The sequence below is a fragment of the Leptodactylus fuscus genome, chromosome 4, assembly GCF_031893055.1.
Source record: "Leptodactylus fuscus isolate aLepFus1 chromosome 4, aLepFus1.hap2, whole genome shotgun sequence".
In the NCBI taxonomy this organism is placed as follows: domain Eukaryota; kingdom Metazoa; phylum Chordata; class Amphibia; order Anura; family Leptodactylidae; genus Leptodactylus; species Leptodactylus fuscus.
Genome location: NC_134268.1, coordinates 51,541,081 through 51,561,547, shown reverse-complemented (window position 1 = coordinate 51,561,547; position 20,467 = coordinate 51,541,081). Strand labels below are relative to the sequence as shown.

Genomic DNA, 20,467 nt, shown 5'->3' with positions numbered 1-20,467 from the left:
TAACTGCCAAGAAATTGATATCTGAGCTTGTGTGTAGATTGGGGATACCTGAGATGATAGAGGGACACATTTCACAGGTGAGATAATGAATAAAATAATGTATGTATTTCGGATTGAGCAGAGTTCATAAAAAGTGAAAAGTTTCTTTGAGTAGAAGTAGCCATGTGTGACCTGGTGAGCGGAGGATGGGCGGCTGCAGGATTTAGTATCACTACTGACAGATATATGTGAGCCTGCATGGCATGTCGTAAATGAAAAGTGTCTTTGAGCCAGGCCCAGAGCCCTTGTACCTGCTCCAGAGATTGCAGGATAACTATATGCTATAACTATCACTTTAGTAACTACTAAAGGTGAGACAGTATAAGTACGCACTTGTGTGTATAGTGATTTCTCTTCAGGATGGCCTGGGGCATATCTGGTGAAGAAAGCCATCACAAGTGGGCTGCAGGTAGACGGCTATTGAAAGATGTAGAGTGTCACTTGTATTTGTATTTTCTGTAAGGTACCCTCCTGACAGAAGAATTGGTTTTAGCCCATAGCAAAACTTTTTTTGGGTCAGCCCCTAGGTTAGAGTTGTATTATGGTGTACTGACTGACTATGTGATGTCTTGGCAAAAACATCTGACTAATGTATAGTTTTGAGTTTTCTCCTCCCTCTCAGATTTTAAGTTAAGTGGATGGGACCTATTCATTTGAACCAAGAGATTGATGACACGTGAGAAATCCTCTTGAACCAAGATTTGATGATTCGCTCCAAGTGCTGCTAACTACTAATACTCCTATGAAACTTGACGGAAAGCCTAATTGTGTCCATGCTTCACATTGCAAAGAAGTCTCTACACACAGCGATGAAGATTCTCCTGATATTACTGTTATAGATTATTCTGGCGATAAGCCTGCATAGAACATTTGACAATGAGTGGGACAATAAGTTTTTTTTTCTTTAAACATCATATGATCTTGAACGAAGATCTGAATGTGTCAGACTGTAGGATATGTCCTCATAGCCCCATATTAGCCTCAGTCATGTTATATAGCTGTTTTCATAACACAACAGGAAGTAATGATACATAGTATAAGCAAGTGAATGTATAATCAGACTGAAAATAACAGGCCAGAACTATGATTGAGATTAATTTGGAATACAGGAACATATGAGGGGAATCTGGAAAGGTCCAGCAGTAGATGTTAAGTCACTGAAGTACCTAAATATGAATTCCTGTATCCAATTATCTCAAAATGGGGGAACTGTTAGGATCACATCTTCCATCTTGTATTCTGTCAGCCATTTTATAAGCATTTTCTGTTCTAAGCTTCATAAGGATGTCTGTTTAGAGTCTAAGAGACCCCTTTAGGGGATAAGGCGTGTGGAATGTTAATGGTTGGGTTATAACTCCTTATCTATTTGTGGTCATCTTTGAGAGTGGGTGTAGAAACCGGTTCAAATAACCTGTTTGGTCGTTAGCCCCAAGGCCGGAGCGGACCAGTACGTGATCATTATCTCTCTTTCTGTGATATACATCTAGAACTAGTGTATGATGTTGGCTTACACATAAATATCTTAGATACTTTTTCATGTCATGAGAAAGGTCATCCCAGGTTGGAGTGTAATAATGATATGCAGACCTCAGCCAATAGTCATGTGCCAGGCTTGTCTTATATCTCTATAACCAATCGTGTTGTACCTGATTAGAATAGCCAAGCCAGCTCTTTGTCTGTAATGTATTTAAACTACCTTTTTCTTATAATAAATCAGAACTCACTTGATACACAATCACCTGCGTGTCTGTGTGGCTTCTCCAGGCCCAATGGGTGGTAGCCCATCTAGGCCTGTTAATTAATTATTTAATTTGGAGCGCTGCGACATACTATGAGGACTCTTTAATGTCCGCAACAGTATCATGGCCAAAGATCACAGGGCACCACTGCATTTATCCTATTAAAAGTGAATGTGGTTAAGTTGCGATTTGCACATTGTCATGATGCAATGGTAAAATAAAAAACAGCAGGTTTGGAATTTTTGCAATAACTGTGTTGCGCTGTGGCAACCAATCACAAAACAACTACATCTACTTTCAACGCAGCGGCATCCTGCGATCTTTGGGTGTTGTGAACAAAGTTGTATTGAAGAGTCTGACTATTTAAGCAACAGATTCATGGGGTAAAGCGTTACATTCAGGTTGTAAGCCGTGAATAATACTGGGGTGTAACAATGCTGGTATATAGCCCTAGCCTAAAACAGACATGTCCGAAGCCATGACAGGTCCTCATTGGACGCTTGTATCTTGTTATGTGAGTGCTTTGTGCAGTTTTAACTTGGCGAGTACTATGTCAGCATTTAATGCTATTATTAGGCAATGTATGGAGGTATTATTTGGAGCTCTATAGCAGTACCTAGACAGACAGTGGCTTGGTACAGTTTCATCACCACTAGACATGTTTTAATGTAATGACACGTCTATGCAGAGATCCTCAGCAGTCTCCTCCTTATCCTTCTAAGTTCACTATCTGTTCTGCTATTACAAGCAGGCAGTGACATTACATGGTGGTCACCTGTCCTATCTGCACTAATAGTAAACTTATGGCCTGGGCCCTAACAGTCACCACACAAGCCCGCACCAGATGAGCCCTACGTGTTACTACCAGCAGCCAACCACCAACCAACACATGCTTACTGGAGAAGACCACGCCCCTCCCTCTTACGTCACCGCACGCATAACACGTACATCAGAAAAGCGAAACGTTTCAGTACAGAGAAGGACGTAACATCCAGTTCCGCCATCTTTGTTGATGGAACACTACACAAAGCGCCACATAACAATGTAACGGGCACAATGAATAGTAATTCTATATAAGAATACACGCTACCGTCTTAGTCTGGTCTGCACTATCGGCATCATTTACCATATTGCGCCATATTTTTGGAGAAAATGGCCAGTAAAAGAGATTCTGCCTGTTTGAAAGATGGCGTACCGGACGCAACCGCCGCCTGTCACGTGACTCGTTAACGACGTGGCTCCTCCCAGGAGTGCTGACGTGGTGTAAGCAGCAGTAGTGTATAGCGTCATCTCTGAGAGAGGAGGAGGCAGTGCGCCCGGTGCGTTGCTGCTCCAGTTGTCCCTGGTGTGTGCGAGAGCCGAGTGCCATCCGTCAACATGGGCATCCGCAAGAAGAGCAGCAAGACCCCCCCAGTGCTGAGCCATGAGTTCATCATCCAGAACCATGCGGATATTGTCTCCTGCCTGGCTATGCTCTTCTTACTTGGGCTTATGTTTGAGGTGAGTGGGGCCTGAGAGGCGCAGAAAGCACACACTGCGGTTACCTGTGGAACTACAAGTCCCAGCATGCCCTGGTAACTAGTGTGTGAGCCCTGCTGTGTCCGGGGCGCAGCATCTGCTACTGTCCTGCCATGTCCAGTGCACGCAGGCCGCCTGTGTTGTAGTGTCACAGCTGTGCTCACACGTGTCACACACACACACACACACACTAGTGCGCACACCCCCTCCTGACACTGCTGGTGCAACAGACACCCAGTCCCATCACTCTAATGCAGTCATCAAACTGGTTGCTATTAGCAACACTTCTCTTTCCCAACTTTTTTATTTTAAAAAATCCTCCTTTGGTGTCAGTACTTGTGGTGTGCACCTGTGTCCATAGCGGAGCCTTGTAAGATACAGGCCAGTCATCTTATCTAGGTGATGTAGAAATCTAAACCACACAAAACAGGAAATGTATTTAACCCTTAGATGGGGAGGAGACCTCTGATCGCTCCTCACGATAAGCTCCAGCTCTTCTGCAACTACAACCCCCAAGATGCAGATCCCTGGCCAGAGTGCACTACAGATCTGTACAGTATGAGGAAGCAAGATCCCGCTTTCACAATGTCTCTGTACTAGATATATGTACATTTCCTGTAAGTATAGTTATACATGATCCGTCTGTACTCCAGCAACAGTCCACAGGCCAAACTCAATGTGCTTGCTTTGGGACCATTGATACCGATTGTAACATCTTGTTTCTATGACATTGCGGTATATTTGATGTGTCACAGATCTTAATAAACTTTTTCTTGGGAGTTTACACATCTTGACATGTTTCTGATGTGACTTTAAGGGGGAGGGGTGCAAACATCTTTTACAGAGATTACAGAGATTTTATTAGTGTATACACTGATAAAACTGACCGGTCGTATGGAGCTGCTGATGTGCAGGACCGTTGACTTTGTCACTGCCACATCATAAATTCAATGATAACATGTGACTTGTTGTATGGATGGGTGTCCTTAGTTGTGTCCTGGATCAGCAGTCATCACACTTTGTATGTCAGGCACTGTTAATGTGTATTCTGTGATGGATCTGAGTCTGCATTGTGGCTGTGAGCATTTACTTGGATAGGTTTGCACTGGAGCTGCAGGAAAGCCAAGTTTTCTTGCCGAACTTTAAGTATCTCTGGTCACAAGTATGTGCACAGTCTGTGTCCTTACTGGAGCTTGTGCTGATCCTCAGTAAGTCTTGTTTCACACTGCGTCCTCTCCTAAATGTTTAATGTATGTACCAAGAAAGCTCCTGATGTCTACGACAGGCATCTGTTTAGCAGTGATATCCTTTCTGCATACCCCATAGAGATCCATGTGAAAGAAAAATACTGCACAAGATATATATGTATTTAAATTATATACAGGATTTGGTAGACTGGCATGACCTTTTCACCATACTATCCACATATAGATTTGTGTATACATTGGCAGGTAATCATTATTAAAGAGCATCTGTTGCCAGTTCTGACTCTTCAGATCTGCTGACATCGCTATATACAGAGCAGCACAGACATATATATGATAATGGCCATGCACAGTATGTGACTGAGAATTACATTTTATTGCCCCCTTGAGCTGGGGCACAATTGCTCAGGAGGTGGCCCCTTCATGTACAGTGGCCAGGACTCTTGCCCCTCCCCTCTTAGTGACAGCTCCAGTGGTCATTCAGAAGGCTGTCAGATCAGTCACTCAGAGCAGAGGGGAAAGATTGGGAAGCATGTAGTGCAAAGAGCCAAGGGCACATAAATGGTCGCCTCCTGAGCACCTGCCTGGGGTATTAAAAAGAGAGGTTACAACATTCCTGATCCTTTGTTTCCATGGAATATAAGCCGCTGCCAGACCAGGCATGTACACATGACCGGACTTGTGTGTTTATGGTGGAGTCACTGGGAATAGTGGACAGCTGAGCCAGCCTTCAGCAAACATCTATTGCATGGGTATGGCTGGCATTAGGACATATTGATTGTAAGCTGGCCATTGGCACTTCAGGATTTCAAAGAAAATTTTCTTGAGAAGGCATGTACTGGAGAATCCCAGTTGCATAGGTTGTTGGAATGGGGGGATTGGTGTTTCTAAAAGCACTAAACATCTGTCATTGACCTGGTAGACATTGCTGAAATGGCAGAAGTTGTTCCAACTATCCCTGCCAGTCTTAGGTCGCAGCAGTCCCAGTGTTAAAGCTTACATGGCTGCAACCAATGGCACAAAAACTGGCTGGGGGGGCTACCAATAAAGTAATAGGTTGTGTTTCTATTCCCCCACCCCACCATACTTCCCCAGGCCATGGTTATGTGTGATCTCAGACACTTTAATATTTAATAAAACATGAAGTATTAGCTTCTTGTCTTTATGGTTTTCAAATGACTATTTCATTCACTTATTATATATAAAATATTGAAATTACTGGAATGCTAGGCTTACAATATTTTGCTGTGTGACCTTATATGTAATACATGCAGATGTTGGGGTACCATACTAGTATGTTAGTGTGTGATACCTAGAGAATAGTGAATTGTTCTTTATAGGGCATTTTCAGAGTACAGTTTAGTCCGGACTGTCTGGTACATGACTCTGGGTGGCCTGCTCTTTGGGGATATCCTATGTGCTCCAGCGGCTGCAGCATGCTCCTCTGGCTGTGTGCCTAGAACTACAAGGAGATGTTAACGTGGCAGCACAGTGCGCCGGAGTCCTGTCATGAAGAAGTTTAGCTTGTGGCAATGATTTGTCAGTGGGAGTATATGTAAGCTCTACTGTAAATTCCTGCTTACAATGGGATCTCCTTGGTGCCACATTGACACTTATACTGAGTTGTTACACTCCTAACACCCGGATTTGAGGCTGTAGTCGGACACTTACAACTTATTAGTTATTTACCGTCTAGGTTTTTTTTTTTCCAGCCATGATAAAATCATAGAAAAATACCAAAAATAAGTCTAAAACTTATTTTATCTATATTATGATAAAAGATATGTGCATAACTAAGAACCCTCCAAGTGAGAAAGGAAAAGAAGATGGGGGATAGTCTGGTTTAGCTAGTGAAGGGATATATCTTGCAATAATATTGATAAATCAGATAGGATTCCAGAGCTACGTCTCACACACTTATTTATTGTGACATAGATCTGCCCGTGATTCAGGTTGTCACTGTGTAAGGTACACCCCTAGCTAAATCATAGGTTACCTGCTGCCCACCATTAAACGTTTGTCCACAGGACAGAGGATAAGTGTCTGATCACCAATCCTCCAGTGATCAGGGGGACAGGGGACCAAAAGTCCCCCAAATGCCTCCTTATGAACGTAGTGGAACTCCATTCACTTCTGTGGGGTTCCTGGGACTGTGATCTCCCCCAGCCCCATAGAAGTGAATGGAGCGCTGGCACACTGGCGCTCCATTCACAAGGAAACCTCATTGAGACTTTTGGACCCCTGTGGTCCTAATCATTTGGGGACCGGTGAGCGGACACTTATCCTCTGTCCCGTGGACAACCCCCTTTAAATAAAGTTTCCGTCTGTCCTCTGAGGTGCTGAATACCCTCTATAAAATGAGTGTCCTCCTCTATCACAGTATTGGTTTGATCATGTTCTTGGTAATTCCATAGAACACTTTTGTTGTCAGGTGCAATGTGCTCTGAGCGCAGGACCAGAGCACCTCCGTAATATAACATATACTGAATACATAACATAAAATGTAACCCAGCTGTATAATATTGAATACATATTGGGGTTCTGAAGAGCTGTATAGAATTGTATGGGTGCCACATGTGGGATTCACATGAGACAGACCTACCCAGAGCCATGTGCATGTACATCATATCTTGGGGGGGGGGGGGGGGGGGGTTGTGTTTTTTGTTTTTTTTAAATACCTAATACAGAGCTTAACATAACTTGGCATAGCTGGTGTCCATTGGAAGCTCTGATGGAGGATGCTGGTGGATCCAGTATAGTAACTGGAAATTCTTCTACATGCTATGCTTCTGCCTGTATTTCTCTACTCTTTACTCTCTCTACTCTCTACTATTTACTTGTCTAGAACACTAATAAAATGTATTTTAAGTCTTCTTTCCCATTTTTTTTCCTTTAGATTACTGCTAAAGTAGCAGTCATGTTTGTCACGCTACAGTATAATGTCACCATTCCAGTGGAAGGTAAGTGGCACAAAATGTTATCTATACAGGATTCAATGTCACTGCAACAAATAGCATTGCATTAGATCACTTGAAGCAAAAGACATCGTCATGTTAGCATGGCAGACTTTTTTTTTTCCCCTTCTTGCTTTCCTCACTATAACCACCCTGTGAAATAGTAGTTTAAAGTCAGTTTAATAAATCCAAAAGTACAAGTGACTCTTAGAAATATAAGAAAAATGCTTCTTTCTTCATTTAGGCTCAGGCTACTCATCAACTGTCGCTGTGACTACCATTACATGACAATTGCTGAGTCGTTCTGTGATTCTTCCATTAATGATAGTGAATTTAGTTGCATTGTGCCCCCGCAGTTGCTGCAACTTTTTGTTACTTACCAATAGATCAGATTACCTAGCAGTCTATGGAGAGGGGAGGAAGAATTGGGAGATGCACACAGAAGTCCTGCTGCTGACAGAATATGTCTAGTAGTTTTGTTTTTGTTTTTTTATGTTTTATCCATTTTTATTGGAAGTTTCCACAATGATATATAAACAATGGCAAACATAATGACATAACAGAGTAATAATATATATATATATATATATATATATATATATATATATATATATATATATATATTTTTTTTAAGCAGCAGTGAACAATATTGATGTCACTAAAGCTCTGGTGAACTAGAAATCACGGTTTTATCTGCAGCATGATGTTGTTGTCGCTGCCTCTCTTTCGGCTCCTAGCCCCTCTTTAGACCTCTATGGGTTGCAGGCTGTCCTCAGGGAAGATGGACAAGAGCAATCAATTAAGCAGTTTAGGAGGCAGACAGGAGCTGGGGAGAAGATTTAGTGGGGAAAGAAACCTTTTTCTCTTATGATATATTACAAAGCTTCTTATATTCACCCCTACTATTGTTTTATGGAATGAAAACTGAAGCAACGCTTACTCTTTGACCAGTCACCTTATATGATACGTCTGTTCTAGTAAATACTTTTTGTATAATTCTACGTTGTGCTGTTGTCCTCCTTGAAATGTATGAATAAATTGATAAAGGGATGCTACCAAACAGGATGTTTTAGGGTCTTGTCCCTTAACAGTCTAAGCATTTTATGGCCCCCATTCACATGTGACGACTTAGGTTGGAAAATCCAGTCTGTGTTGTCCAAACCCAGCCCAGAGGCCAAGGATCTCTTACTTCTTAGTGATCTATGACGCAGGGACGCACAGACTCCTAACATCATAGATCACGAAGGTGCAGAGTCCTGGGGTTGGGCCAAAAAATCCAAAGTACAGAATGTATTTTCCCATCTGGATTCACCAGTGAATGGACAGTGTGAGAGGTAAAACCAAGTTGTCAGTATAGTCAGAAGTGCACAGAAGGTATAACTGGAAGATTTCAATACAAAGTTGTAATAAACAATGATCCAGAACTATTTAATGAAGTATACGAATCTATACTGGAACAGATCCTCTGGCAAAAGCCGTAGCTGTGTATGTAAACTGCATGATGGAGAATTGCAAACTTCCTAATATATTATGGGGTGACTTTATTATATATTTTTGTCAGTTTTTGTCATAAAAAAGCTGCAGGCCACTGATTTGTGACTTTTTAGTGCCAAATAAAATAGACACAAGTGGTGTTTTATCACAGCCTTTGCCATTGTTCTTCAGGTGGGGTGTGCACCAGAATCCTTATCAGGCTACTACGTCAGAGTTTAGCATGTGCACAGGTTCCCAGAGGGTGAGCTTAGCTCATGACGAGACGTGTACCTTATTATGAATAAAGTGCAGGGGAAATCAAGACCAGTGTAAAATACGCCCATCCCAATGAATCCCTCTGTGTTCCAGGTTATCTCTGTTTTCTGTCTTTGAATATAAATCTTCTTGTTCAGGCTCCTCTCACTATACTCCTCTGCCCTTCCAAACACTTTCGGCACATGTATTCACCTATCTATAGGCTCCTATTAGGCCCAGGCTACACTGTGACTTTTTTTAGTGCTTCTAATTGACTTGAACTATTTACATACAGCCCAGATAAATGTATTGTGTGGTATACAATGTAGCGGACTGCAGCTGAAATCCAACCGAAGCTCTACAAAAGTCATAGTGTAGCCATGGGCTTATATCTACAGAGGCCAAAAGAGTCTGACCTTTATACTCTGTGACATTATTGATGACCCCCTATGGTGTAGGGACTGTTTAGTAGTATCGTAATACTGCTTCTCGTTCTCCTCTCTGTTGGGTCACTTTATACGGGGCTTTAAATAAATTTATTGTGGGCTGTCAAATAATCCACAAAAAATAATAGAACACGAGCCCCAAAATAGAAGCAGGTTGCTAGCAGTGTGTTCTATTTCAGGCCGCTGCCGGGGTGTATGTCTGTGCAGCCCACCAGCACGAGAGTATGACCAGTCACTCGCCGAGGCTGAAGCATGTCTAAGGAGGTTGTCAGTTCTCCAGGGTCTTATAAATAGGGATAACACAAGTTTGCAGCTGAACTACTCCAGTGATACAGCTCTGGGTGGGGTTTGGTTCCTGAATACCATTCTAGAGTGCAGGGGGTTCGGGGACTTGTTTATATGTGCTCGCTGCAGGCTCTATATGTACTGTCTAATCTTCGTTTATGGGGATATATAAAGGATGTCTGACGTAAAGTTTTGGCCAATTCATCCCTGTTGCCACATGTTAAGAGATGTATATGTAAAGCAAACATTTAGGTTTATAAAATATAACCTATATAGAAAATGTAATCCTAAGTGTCTGTTTTTCTATGCTATGTTTCATAGTGGATGCTTTGTTATCTTACAGGTGTTCTCACCGAACCAGTTTCGTTGTATCACTACGGCATCAAAGATGTGGCCACAGTTTTCTTCTACATGCTGGTAGCAATAATATTACATGCTGTAATACAAGAATACGTCTTAGATGTAAGTAATTTGGCTTTCGATCCAAAAATCCACCTGACCAGTGTCACTTTACTAGACCTTCTCTTTTGTGGGTGAATAAGACTTTTTGATCAGTTTGTATAATCTTTTGTTTTTGAGAAGGGAGATGATCAGAAAACTTTCTAGCTTCTGAATTATTTAGATTTATGGCATAAATAACATACTCTTTATATTTTAGGGTTTGTTATGGTGTTTTGGTAAAACGATTTAGGTGCTGCGGTCAGTATTGACCACAGAATATATGGGATTAAATGGCAAATATCTTTCTGATCAATAATGGGGGGTGGGGGTGATATCATGAACAAAAATCCATTCTTTGCCTAGGGTTCTCTGAAGTCTCAGGAATAGGAGAATAAAAATCAAAATAACAAAAACCGGCTGTATACATTCTCCTGTACACTGGTTAAAGTGAAAGCTGTGAGTATGTGCATCTCCACTTTCGCCAGTAATATCTCAAAATCTGTGTGGGCCTTGGTCTTGTTTTAAAAGGATTCTACCATTAAAATCACATTTTTTTTTCTCGATCACACATAGGAATAGCCTTAAGAAAGACTATTCTTCTCCTACCTTTTAGATGTCTTCTCTGTGCCGCCGTTTGGTAGAAATCCCAGTTTTCGTCTGTATGCAAATGAGGGGCTCACTTACACAGTAAGTAAGCAGCCATTTTCTTGTGGCCTGTGGGCATGCGCAGTTGGCTCTGCCCAAGGCCTAGAAGTTTGAACCCATCTCTGGAAGAAGATGCGCAGAGAGGCTGTTCTTGAAGAAGATGGGGGCGGCGCTGGAGATTTCTCTCGCAGCATTGGGGACGCTCCCAGTGCTGCGAAAGAACTCATTTGCATACAGACGAAAACCGGGATATCTACCAAATGGCGGCGCGGAGAAGACTTCTAAAGGTAGGAGAAGAATAGTCTTTCTTAAGGTTATTCCTACATGTGATTGAGAAAAAATGTGATTTTAATGTTAGAATCCCTTTAAAGCCAAGATTCTGTGGCTCTGGAGTCAGTCTATTACAGTGACTGTCATAATCTCCCTGGACAGATCCTGCTGGAGGTAAACGGTAATGCACTTTGCTCAAACTCCAAGCAGGGTTTGTCCTTGTGATGTGAATGGACTCTAAGCATGTTTCTACAAACAAAGCAAAATGGTTTCAATGTAGACTTCACGGTATTGACTTTAATGTGGCATGGAAACCTTTTTAAAACTGGCCCAGCATATTAAAAATATGAGGTATCGCTCATCTCTCAAATTTCCAAGTTTCTGCTTTGGTCCTTATTAGTTTTACTTCCTGGTCTTATCTTGACCCAGGCTGGCCACAATATTTTGGAATTGCCATAACACGTACGTATCTTGCTTTGATCACACTTAATCTAAAACTTCAATTTTTTTTTTCAGAAAATTAACAGACGTATGCATTTCTCCAAGACTAAACACAGCAAGTTCAATGAGTCTGGCCAGCTGAGCGCTTTTTACTTTTTCTCCTGTGTCTGGGGAACAAGTATCATTGTCTCGGTAAGTAAACTTTGTATACTAAAGCGAGGCAGTTGTGTATGGAGATACTTTTGTCTTGTTTAGTTTCCTAAAACGATGTTCCAGCAGTTTTTGTAAAAGGGTTAGGATGGGTTTAAAAAAAAATGTAAGATTCCCCTGCTGCTTCTATTCCTTCCAGTCTACTACTTCCTTGTCCTTTTCCGCACACAGAATTCAGGCTAGATTCACACTTGTATCGTTCAGATCTGCCAGGGGACCCGAATGATAGAGAGCCCATCTGTTAAAACAGCAGACACTTGCGATCCTATTAACAATAATGGGGTCTGCCGGGTGTCCATTCGCTTTCTGCTGTTTTTATACTGAAATTGCAGAGAGAAAAGTCCTCCGTGCAGTCGTAAATGTGACTGAGTGTAAATGTGACTGAGTCTCCTATGGAGATTCCAACACAGATGTGAGTGAAGCCTCAGTCAACCACTGACCACACTGGTGACCCTCCTCAACCATTGCTTGAATGAGCACAATAGAAATCATAATAATTATTACATTGTCCCTCAGCAGGCAGAGATGGCACTGTCTCTAGCTCACCATGTGATGTTGTGCTGAGGCATCCTGGGACTGATGGAAGTTTACAGAGAAGGAAATCTAAAGCTAATGATGATGAAGGAATGTCTGATCAGGAAGGGCTGAAGTGCAGGGATGTGAATGTGGTATACATAAGGTGTGCATTGTGAAAGACTAACAGATGAGGGGTGCAGCGATGGGGAAGAAAAAATTGGTTTAGCTTTTGTAAAATACAAAATCCTTCTAATAGGTACACTCTATTTTTATCATATTCTCTACCCATAAGTATCTCTTCAGTATGGCTGGGCGACTGAGCTAAATCAAAAGTAAGCAATTAACCCGGAATTTTACCTCGATTTCAATAATTTAGGCCACACCCTTTTTAAAGTATGAGTATGTGTTGGGCGAACCTTGCAAGGTTTCACCCAGCGGTTTCGCTCTGAAAGACATGACTGAATTGGAACTGCTATTATTATACTTTGGGGTCTCTTCAGAGCTCAGAGTATAATTAGCAGAGGATTATGGGAAGTGATCAAATGGCGTTATTAACCTCTACTGTGCTGATCCTCTTCATGCCTGACATCTGGGACTGCTGAGGCCTGTGATTAGGTCTCAGTGGTCACATGGGCCATGACATTGTGACTTTGCGTCAAGATACTACATGACGTCTATAATGAGACACTATTTATCCAGCTTTTCTTTCCAAATCCCCTCTGCTTATGCACACTTTATTCATCCAAGAGTGCGTGTGCTCCCTGCAGGGATGAGGAAATAAAGAGCTGCCGTATCTCCCTGGCAGATTATGTATGGGGATGACAATGGAACAGGCATATTGAAATCCAACATGACTGATCTTCCTTTCCCCAGACGAGCGCCTTCAGGGGAGGGTTGGGGCACCCCATGCACATTAGATGGTCAGCCGGTGCAGCCAGCACTCCTGTAATGTGTGCGCCCTCCTTTCTGCACTGTATTTTCTTATCTCGCTGCAGTAAATAATCCGTTACTTTGCTCATGTTATGGTTGATGGTGCCGCACTGATCTGAAGAGCCTGCAGTCTTTGTGGTATTAGTGTTTCCATAGTAACCATTGCTGAACGGTAATGTTATTTTCAGTAAAATCACTACCTGCACAACCACTAATTACAATGTTTGGATACTGCCGTAATGGTAAAGAATGCCGCCTAATGTTCTGCCATGTCAGAGGCAGACAGCTGATATAGATCCATGCTGTGCTCTATATTCACATTTTATTCAATCTGTCTCATTTCCTTTGTATAGGAGAACTACCTTTCAGATCCAACAAGTTTGTGGAAGGGTTACCCCCACACTTACTTTCCGTGAGTACCATCTTTCATTGATCACACCTTGCAGATGCAAAGAACTAACTCTCTAACCACAAATACTGGCAATAAAACCATCATGCTTACAAAGGGATGTCGGCTAGCAGTTTAGGGCAGCAATATTAAAGTTACTTTTGTTGCTGAATTGCATATATAGCATTTTAGTTTAAGTTCTATTTTCAAAAGCTGTAAAAATGGGAGAGATCTGAGTAATCCTCCGCCTTTGTGCCAGGAGTTCATCAGCAGAATACAGTCTTCTGCATTTGGTGTAGCAGACACAAGTACGGATTGCCTACAGACTGCCTTAGTGTAAGTTCACATGGAAGTATTCTAATCCGTATTTTGCTACATTATTTTATGCCTAAACCAGGATTGGAGTCTGCACAGAGAGCATAATGGAAAAATCTGGACCTCTTCGGTGTATTGAGTCCACTGCTGGTTTTGACTTACAAATACTGATGCAAAATTCTGAGTATGACATAGTGCTGCCTGAGCATAGCATTAGTCAGTGACACATCACCACCTCATGACTGCTTATGAGGGAATTGTCTTCTATGTGGTTTCCAAATGTTCAATCCCAGAACCCCAGCAATGGCTGTTACAAATAAACAGGAGACGATCTTGTCTTTTAGACAAATTGCAGAGCGCTATTGAGTGAATGTACTAATGCTAATGTATTCCAATTACTCAGGGCAGGTCCATTGTGCGGTCCAGGCTCACTGCATAAAATGAATGGGTCTTTGGAGGGCACATAATATCATCCATGCGTGCGCCATCTGTGTCATTTTACTATGAATATGTAGATGTTTGTGTTCATGTAGTCTTACAGCCAGACTCATATGAAGAGAAAGTTTCTTGACATATTTCTCAGTTTTAGTTGAAATATTTGACTAAAAAATCTAATAATTGGAGGGAAGATCTAATAATTAATTTTCTATGTTTAGTGCTTTTTAAAAGGCGTTCATGAAGACAATACCTTCTAGGTAGACGCAGTAATCTGTCCTTTTCAAGGGGGTTAGTTTTGCTTGGCTTGACACTGCACCTTAATACTCAGTGTAGGGCGAATGCGGTATTACAAAGTATACATACATCTTTTATATGGTGGCGACGATGTCTAATGACCATAAGAATAAAAGTGTGCACTAACTCCTGTTATCCATTAGCAGAACATCTAGGTCTGGATCGAACACCCTCCTGTGTTGAATTGCAAGCAGATAAGTTCTTGAAGAGTGACTTCTGTTTTATTTGTTCCTCCTCAGATTCCAGGTGAAGTTTTTCTACATTTCCCAATTGGCTTATTGGTTTCACGCCTTTCCGGAACTTTATTTCCAGAAGACAAAAAAGGTAAATGTTTTAATACATTTGTGTGTTTCTACATGGCACAATGGTGTGTGTGTGTAGGGATATTTCACATCTTAAAAGAATTTAGGCTCTAAATCTCAAGATCTACTATTTCTCTTTCAGGAAGATATTCCTCGCCAGTTGGTGTACATTGGACTGTACCTCTTCCATATTATTGGTGCTTATGTCCTAAAGTAAGCTTAAAGCTCTGATGAATGTTCATATAATGTTCTTCTTAGAATGGAAATTCGTAAAGCTATCAAAAATAAAAATCCCCGTCTAACCGCTCCGCTCCACACCCAGCTATAAAACAATTGTTTATGTGAAGCTCTCTGATTCTCAGACTGTTACTGCTTATAAATGTTTCTGTGCATGCCTAGATAAATAGATACCGAGGTAGAAGAAGTAGAACCTGCCTCCTTCCATGTTGCCTTATAAGTCTTGAAGTTTTAGAGGTAGATTCATATATATATATATATATATATATATATATATATATATATAGTGCGCGTATGAACCATGTAAGAAAATAAACCTATTTTCAAAGAGTTTGTGTGCATGTATCAACATGCAGTCAGGAGCTGACATAGATTTTTTGTCAGGGTGTTATGTCTCCAGCCTTTTCTGCCCACATTTGCCAAGGATAATGAGCAAGGCACAGAACTGGAAATATGCCTCATCTTTGGAGCAAGAATGAAGGGCTGCGTTCCCAAAAATGCCCCACAATTACAACCATGTAACCAGAAAATTGGCATATGTCACAAAATAATTTCCCTCCAATGTATATTCTCTACATACGACATGGCGTTGCTCTATTGATCCGTTTCCATTATGTTACAGCCTCAATCATCTTGGTTTGGTGCTTCTGGTTCTCCATTACTTTGTCGAGTTTCTTTTCCACATTTCTCGCCTGTTTTACTTCAGCAATGAGAAGTACCAGAAAGGGTAAGTCATTGATATGGTAAGATGTGGTCATTGTGTCTTAATATTTCATAGCGTTCCTCCATGTAAATAGGTCATGTTGTGATATGATGGGGCCACTATACAAAGGGTTGTGTACAGTAACTGTACAGCACCTATCCTATGAGATCGATAAAATCTAAAGCTGTAACCCATTTCAATCTGATGGTCTAGAGTTTTTAGAGTGGAAATACAGAAGTAAAGGCAATGTGAATTGCAGCATATCTGTCTGTACAGTGTTGTCTTCTGAGAGCTACATTGTCTTCATTATAAATGCATACATCAAAAGCAGCTCTAGCCTTTGATGCTGTAGTTTAATACACTTAAGATTTTAGAAAAGTGTACTGAAAAAAATCCATCCGTAATGGTTAACCATGTCTGTTCATGTGTAAGAATTGTCAAGCATAGCTGTGCCTGGATCCTTTCATTGAATACCACTTCATTTGTATTTAATTTGTTCTTCTTCCTGACAGCTTTACTGTATGGGCCATCCTGTTTGTCCTGGGCCGCCTCCTCACGCTCATCCTTTCAGTTCTCACTGTCGGATTTGGACTTACTCGTGCAGAGAATCAGGTTTTGGATTTGAGCACTGGAAATTTCAACATTCTGGCAATAAGGTAGATAGAGGTGCATTAGTTGGTGTCTTTTTTATATATCTTTCTTAGGATGCTGCTAGTTCAGGTTGTTAGACCTGCTCTTTATATGTGAAGAAGTCAAGGAGACTACTATCTGTGCGTACAGAAATAGTTGTCAGTCACTGATGGAACCTCCTACTTGACTTCTCAACATAGAGCAGAGATTTCTTTAGCTAAATCTGGGGAAAAGATTCTCCATAACGTGCAAAGCTTAGCTCATCCTGCTCTGTAACAGGCTGCTTATAGATGATACTGCATTTCCTTGTGACCGTTTACCTTTAAGCCCCTAAATGATATTGTTGGAGAATAAATGATAATGCTGACTAGATTATAAGGACACATTCTGTGACCCTTTCACTATTTTACGCTAGGTTCACACCTGCGTTCGGGTTCCCGTTCATTGGGTCCACTTGTGGAACCGCAGAATGGAAACCCAATCCAGCGACTTCTGCTTGAAAAATGCGGAGAGAAGTTCTGCTTCTTTTCAAGCAGATTCAGGAGCAGAATCCATGCACAGGTGTGAATCTAGCCTAACCTATTTGGGCTCGTTCACATCAGCGTTGCCCTTTCCGTTGTGCAGGTTTCCGTTTCCTGCATAAAACAGAGCAGGATACGGAAACCTGCAGGAGTCTCTCTCACCCATTCATTTGAATGGGTGAGAGAGATGTCTGGCCGTGAGCGGCGGTGAGCGTTTTGCGCTTTCCGCCGCGAAACCGGGTTTTTTAATCCGGACACAGTCGGACATGCAGTACTCTGTGTCCGGATTAAAAAATCCGGTTTTGCGGCGGAGAGCATAAAATGCTCACGGCCAGACCCGGTCTGTGCTTTGCGTCTTCTGGCATGCAGAAGACGGAAAGCACAGAACGGAAAGTAGAACGCAGGTGTGAACCTAGCGTAAGGTTATTAACTAATTTTTTTTGGTGTAGTGTTTTTGTTTTGGTTCTGCCTCACATTATATTAAGGCAAGGTCCATAAACTGTTCGTTATTCCAACATCTTTTGTTGCCATTAACAAGTAACAGCCACCTACCCCTATTACTTTATATCAGTAATAATACAATTTTGGCCAGTCTGAGCGTGCATGTTAATGTTAAGTTGCTGGAGATGTAAAGTAGACGTGCAGACCAGCCCTTTATTCTCCCACTTCCCTATGGATACTGCCCTGCGCAGTTCCTGAAAGAACACTTGCCTGGATAAAACCCTGTATCAGTGATATTCAATCCTTTTAAGCAGCATAAAACATTATCTGATTTGTAAGTGAACTGAACTTCTGAAGAGCGGGAGCTATAATTATACTTATTATGCCGCCTCCTTCTTCTGCTTCCAGAATCAGTGTGTTGGCATCCATTTGCATAACTCAGGCATTTATGATGTGGAAGTTCATTAATTTCCAGCTGAGACGATGGAGAGAACATTCATCTCCACAGCCTTCTCAGAGGAGGAGACCTGTTGCTTCTAAAGGCAAATCACGGAAGGATAAAGGTGAGCACTTTAGAGATCTCGTGCAGGGCGCCATAGATTTTTTATTGGGTGCAAAATTGTCTAACGCAACCCTTCAATCTTCACAGGTTAAAAAAAAAAAAAAAAAAAGTAAGAATATTGCACATACCTCTGTCACATTGTCTTTTGTGCCAGAGATCCTCTGCCAATTCCTCTTTCTGGTGCCAAGGGTAGGGTTTCCAGCCAGACCTCTAGCATGGACACTTTTATAATAGAGACAAAACTAATTTCTACTGATAATGAATGTAGTACAAAGCCGCAAACAAATCTGAGCTGTAATATAACATCGGCCAAGTATAATGGAATGTGCTATTTGTCAGCGACACAAAGCTACTTGGATACTGGACTGGCACTCCATTCCCAAGGAGTAGGAACCATGTGTGGGTAATGCCACAAAGAATATTAATCCTCTATCCATGGCTTGTCAGTGGGGGTAAGACCGCTGTGGCCCTCACCAATCTTAAAAATGGGGAGTGTTTTATTCACATTGTGAATTCCGTCTGACTGATTATTGAATGTAGGCATTCTCTTTGCTGGATGGGAAGCATTTGCGCTCCATTTACTTGGTAGCCAAGTACTGTGTTTTGGCACTGGTGCTCCCATTGAAAGGAATGGGAGCACTGATGCATCCCATCTAGCAAGGGCAAGCATACATTTAGTGAGTGGCTGAAGGGTGGAAAGTGGGGGGGGAAAGACACCCCCGTTCTCAGCAATAGAGGGGATTTCAGCAGTCATACCTCACTGAGCAGCTATGTGTCCTCTATCCTTAGGATATACTTTGTGGCATAACTCTTTTAAATACATTTGTACTGCTCTGCGTCCCAGATGCTCAGCCATGTCCTCCTTCTTCCTCTCTGTCGTAGCTGGAGTTTCCTTCCTGTGCCCTGTCTGCAGTAGGTCAAAAGATTAAGCCCCCCCCCCCCCCCTTTGCTAAAATCCTGTCCATGTAGCCACCCCCAGCCAAAGATGGATGAAGCTGATCAGCAGAAGATTAACCCCTGTGTTGTCTACACAATTTCCACTAGACTATTTGTGGATCAGTGAACAATAAGGGCACCTTTTTATTTAGTTTTTACTTCTCACATACAATTCTGTGTTTATTCACCATTCTTGTCATATAAATGTGATCAAATGGAGAAGCAAATACACATCCGTGGTCATGGGACTTATACATTTGAGATTGTTAGGTTACATAGAACCCCTTTAAACCATGAATTTTATTGTAAACCCACAAATGCTAAAAGCAGTTGTCTATCGATAAATACTTAATGTGTTTTCCTCTGTTTTCTGTCTTTAGAGAATGGCGTCAACGGAACAGTAACCTCTAACGGAGCAGACTCTCCTCGCAGTCGTAAAGAAAAATCCTCCTAAAAGAAAAAAAAAATATCTGTTAAAAGAAAATAATTTGCAATTGATGTACTCTGCTCCCAAAGAGAAGTTGCCTTGTGCTGTACAGAGCCCTACAGCACTAGAATTCTTACTGTTACAGCAGATAATGCAATGTGTTTCCAACCAATATAATGCCATGGTCTCCAGACTGTACAGGGTGTTTTTTCTTTTTTTTTTCTCCATTTTAATTTTCCATTACTACTTAGCATTTCTTTAATGCTAGAACTGTCACAATCAGAACAAAGCAGAAGAGGAAAAAGTGCGCCGATTCTCAAAGTAGAAAAGAAAAAAAATTGGCTTTACCCGTTTTGCACTGGTCAGAGAAACACAGACCGCTCCCCTGTTTCCTGTCCTGCCGGGCACAATATCTGCAAAGGAGTCAAAGCCAAATGTATAAATCATAAACTCCTTTTTAATGACAATGAGAAGTGATGAAGTGCAAAACCGGATTCATTGTAACACGCTTGCAAGTGTTGCTAACAATCCCTGTCCCATTGTACAGTTCCAGCATCCTACTCTTTTTGATATGCCAACTGAAATGTTTAAAAGATGTAAATGCTGTGATAAATGTATTTTCACTTCAGTTTTTTATAAGCCAACTTTTTTTTCTTATTTGATTAAAAACGACAATAAAATAAAAAAATTGAATTGTGATCAGGTCATCTGTTTGTCTCATTCTAGAGCTACTCCATTCACATCACATTTAGGGCCCATGCTCATAACCGTAGGCTTGGTCAGTGTGCTATTCAGGTTTTTCCCGCTGACCCATTCCTTTCTGTCCGGCCCACAAAACTCAGGACAGGTCCTATTGCTGTCTGTTTTTGTCGCTGTGCGTCTGCACTCCCATTCATTCAATGACAT

General features: G+C 41.5%; 1 protein-coding gene across 1 annotated transcript; it reads left to right on the top strand.

Annotated features, from left to right (window-relative positions):
* Window positions 1–3,043: 3,043 nt before the first annotated feature.
* TRAM1 (translocation associated membrane protein 1) lies at window positions 3,044–20,251 on the top strand. Its single transcript, XM_075270379.1, has 11 exons — window positions 3,044–3,278; window positions 7,398–7,461; window positions 10,258–10,376; window positions 11,787–11,903; window positions 13,721–13,779; window positions 15,042–15,126; window positions 15,247–15,317; window positions 15,964–16,068; window positions 16,557–16,700; window positions 18,045–18,199; window positions 19,515–20,251. Exons 1-11 carry the CDS (start codon window positions 3,156–3,158, stop codon window positions 19,586–19,588), a joined length of 1,116 nt encoding a protein of 371 aa, XP_075126480.1. The 5' UTR covers window positions 3,044–3,155; the 3' UTR covers window positions 19,589–20,251.
* The last annotated feature ends 216 nt before the right edge of the window (window positions 20,252–20,467 follow it).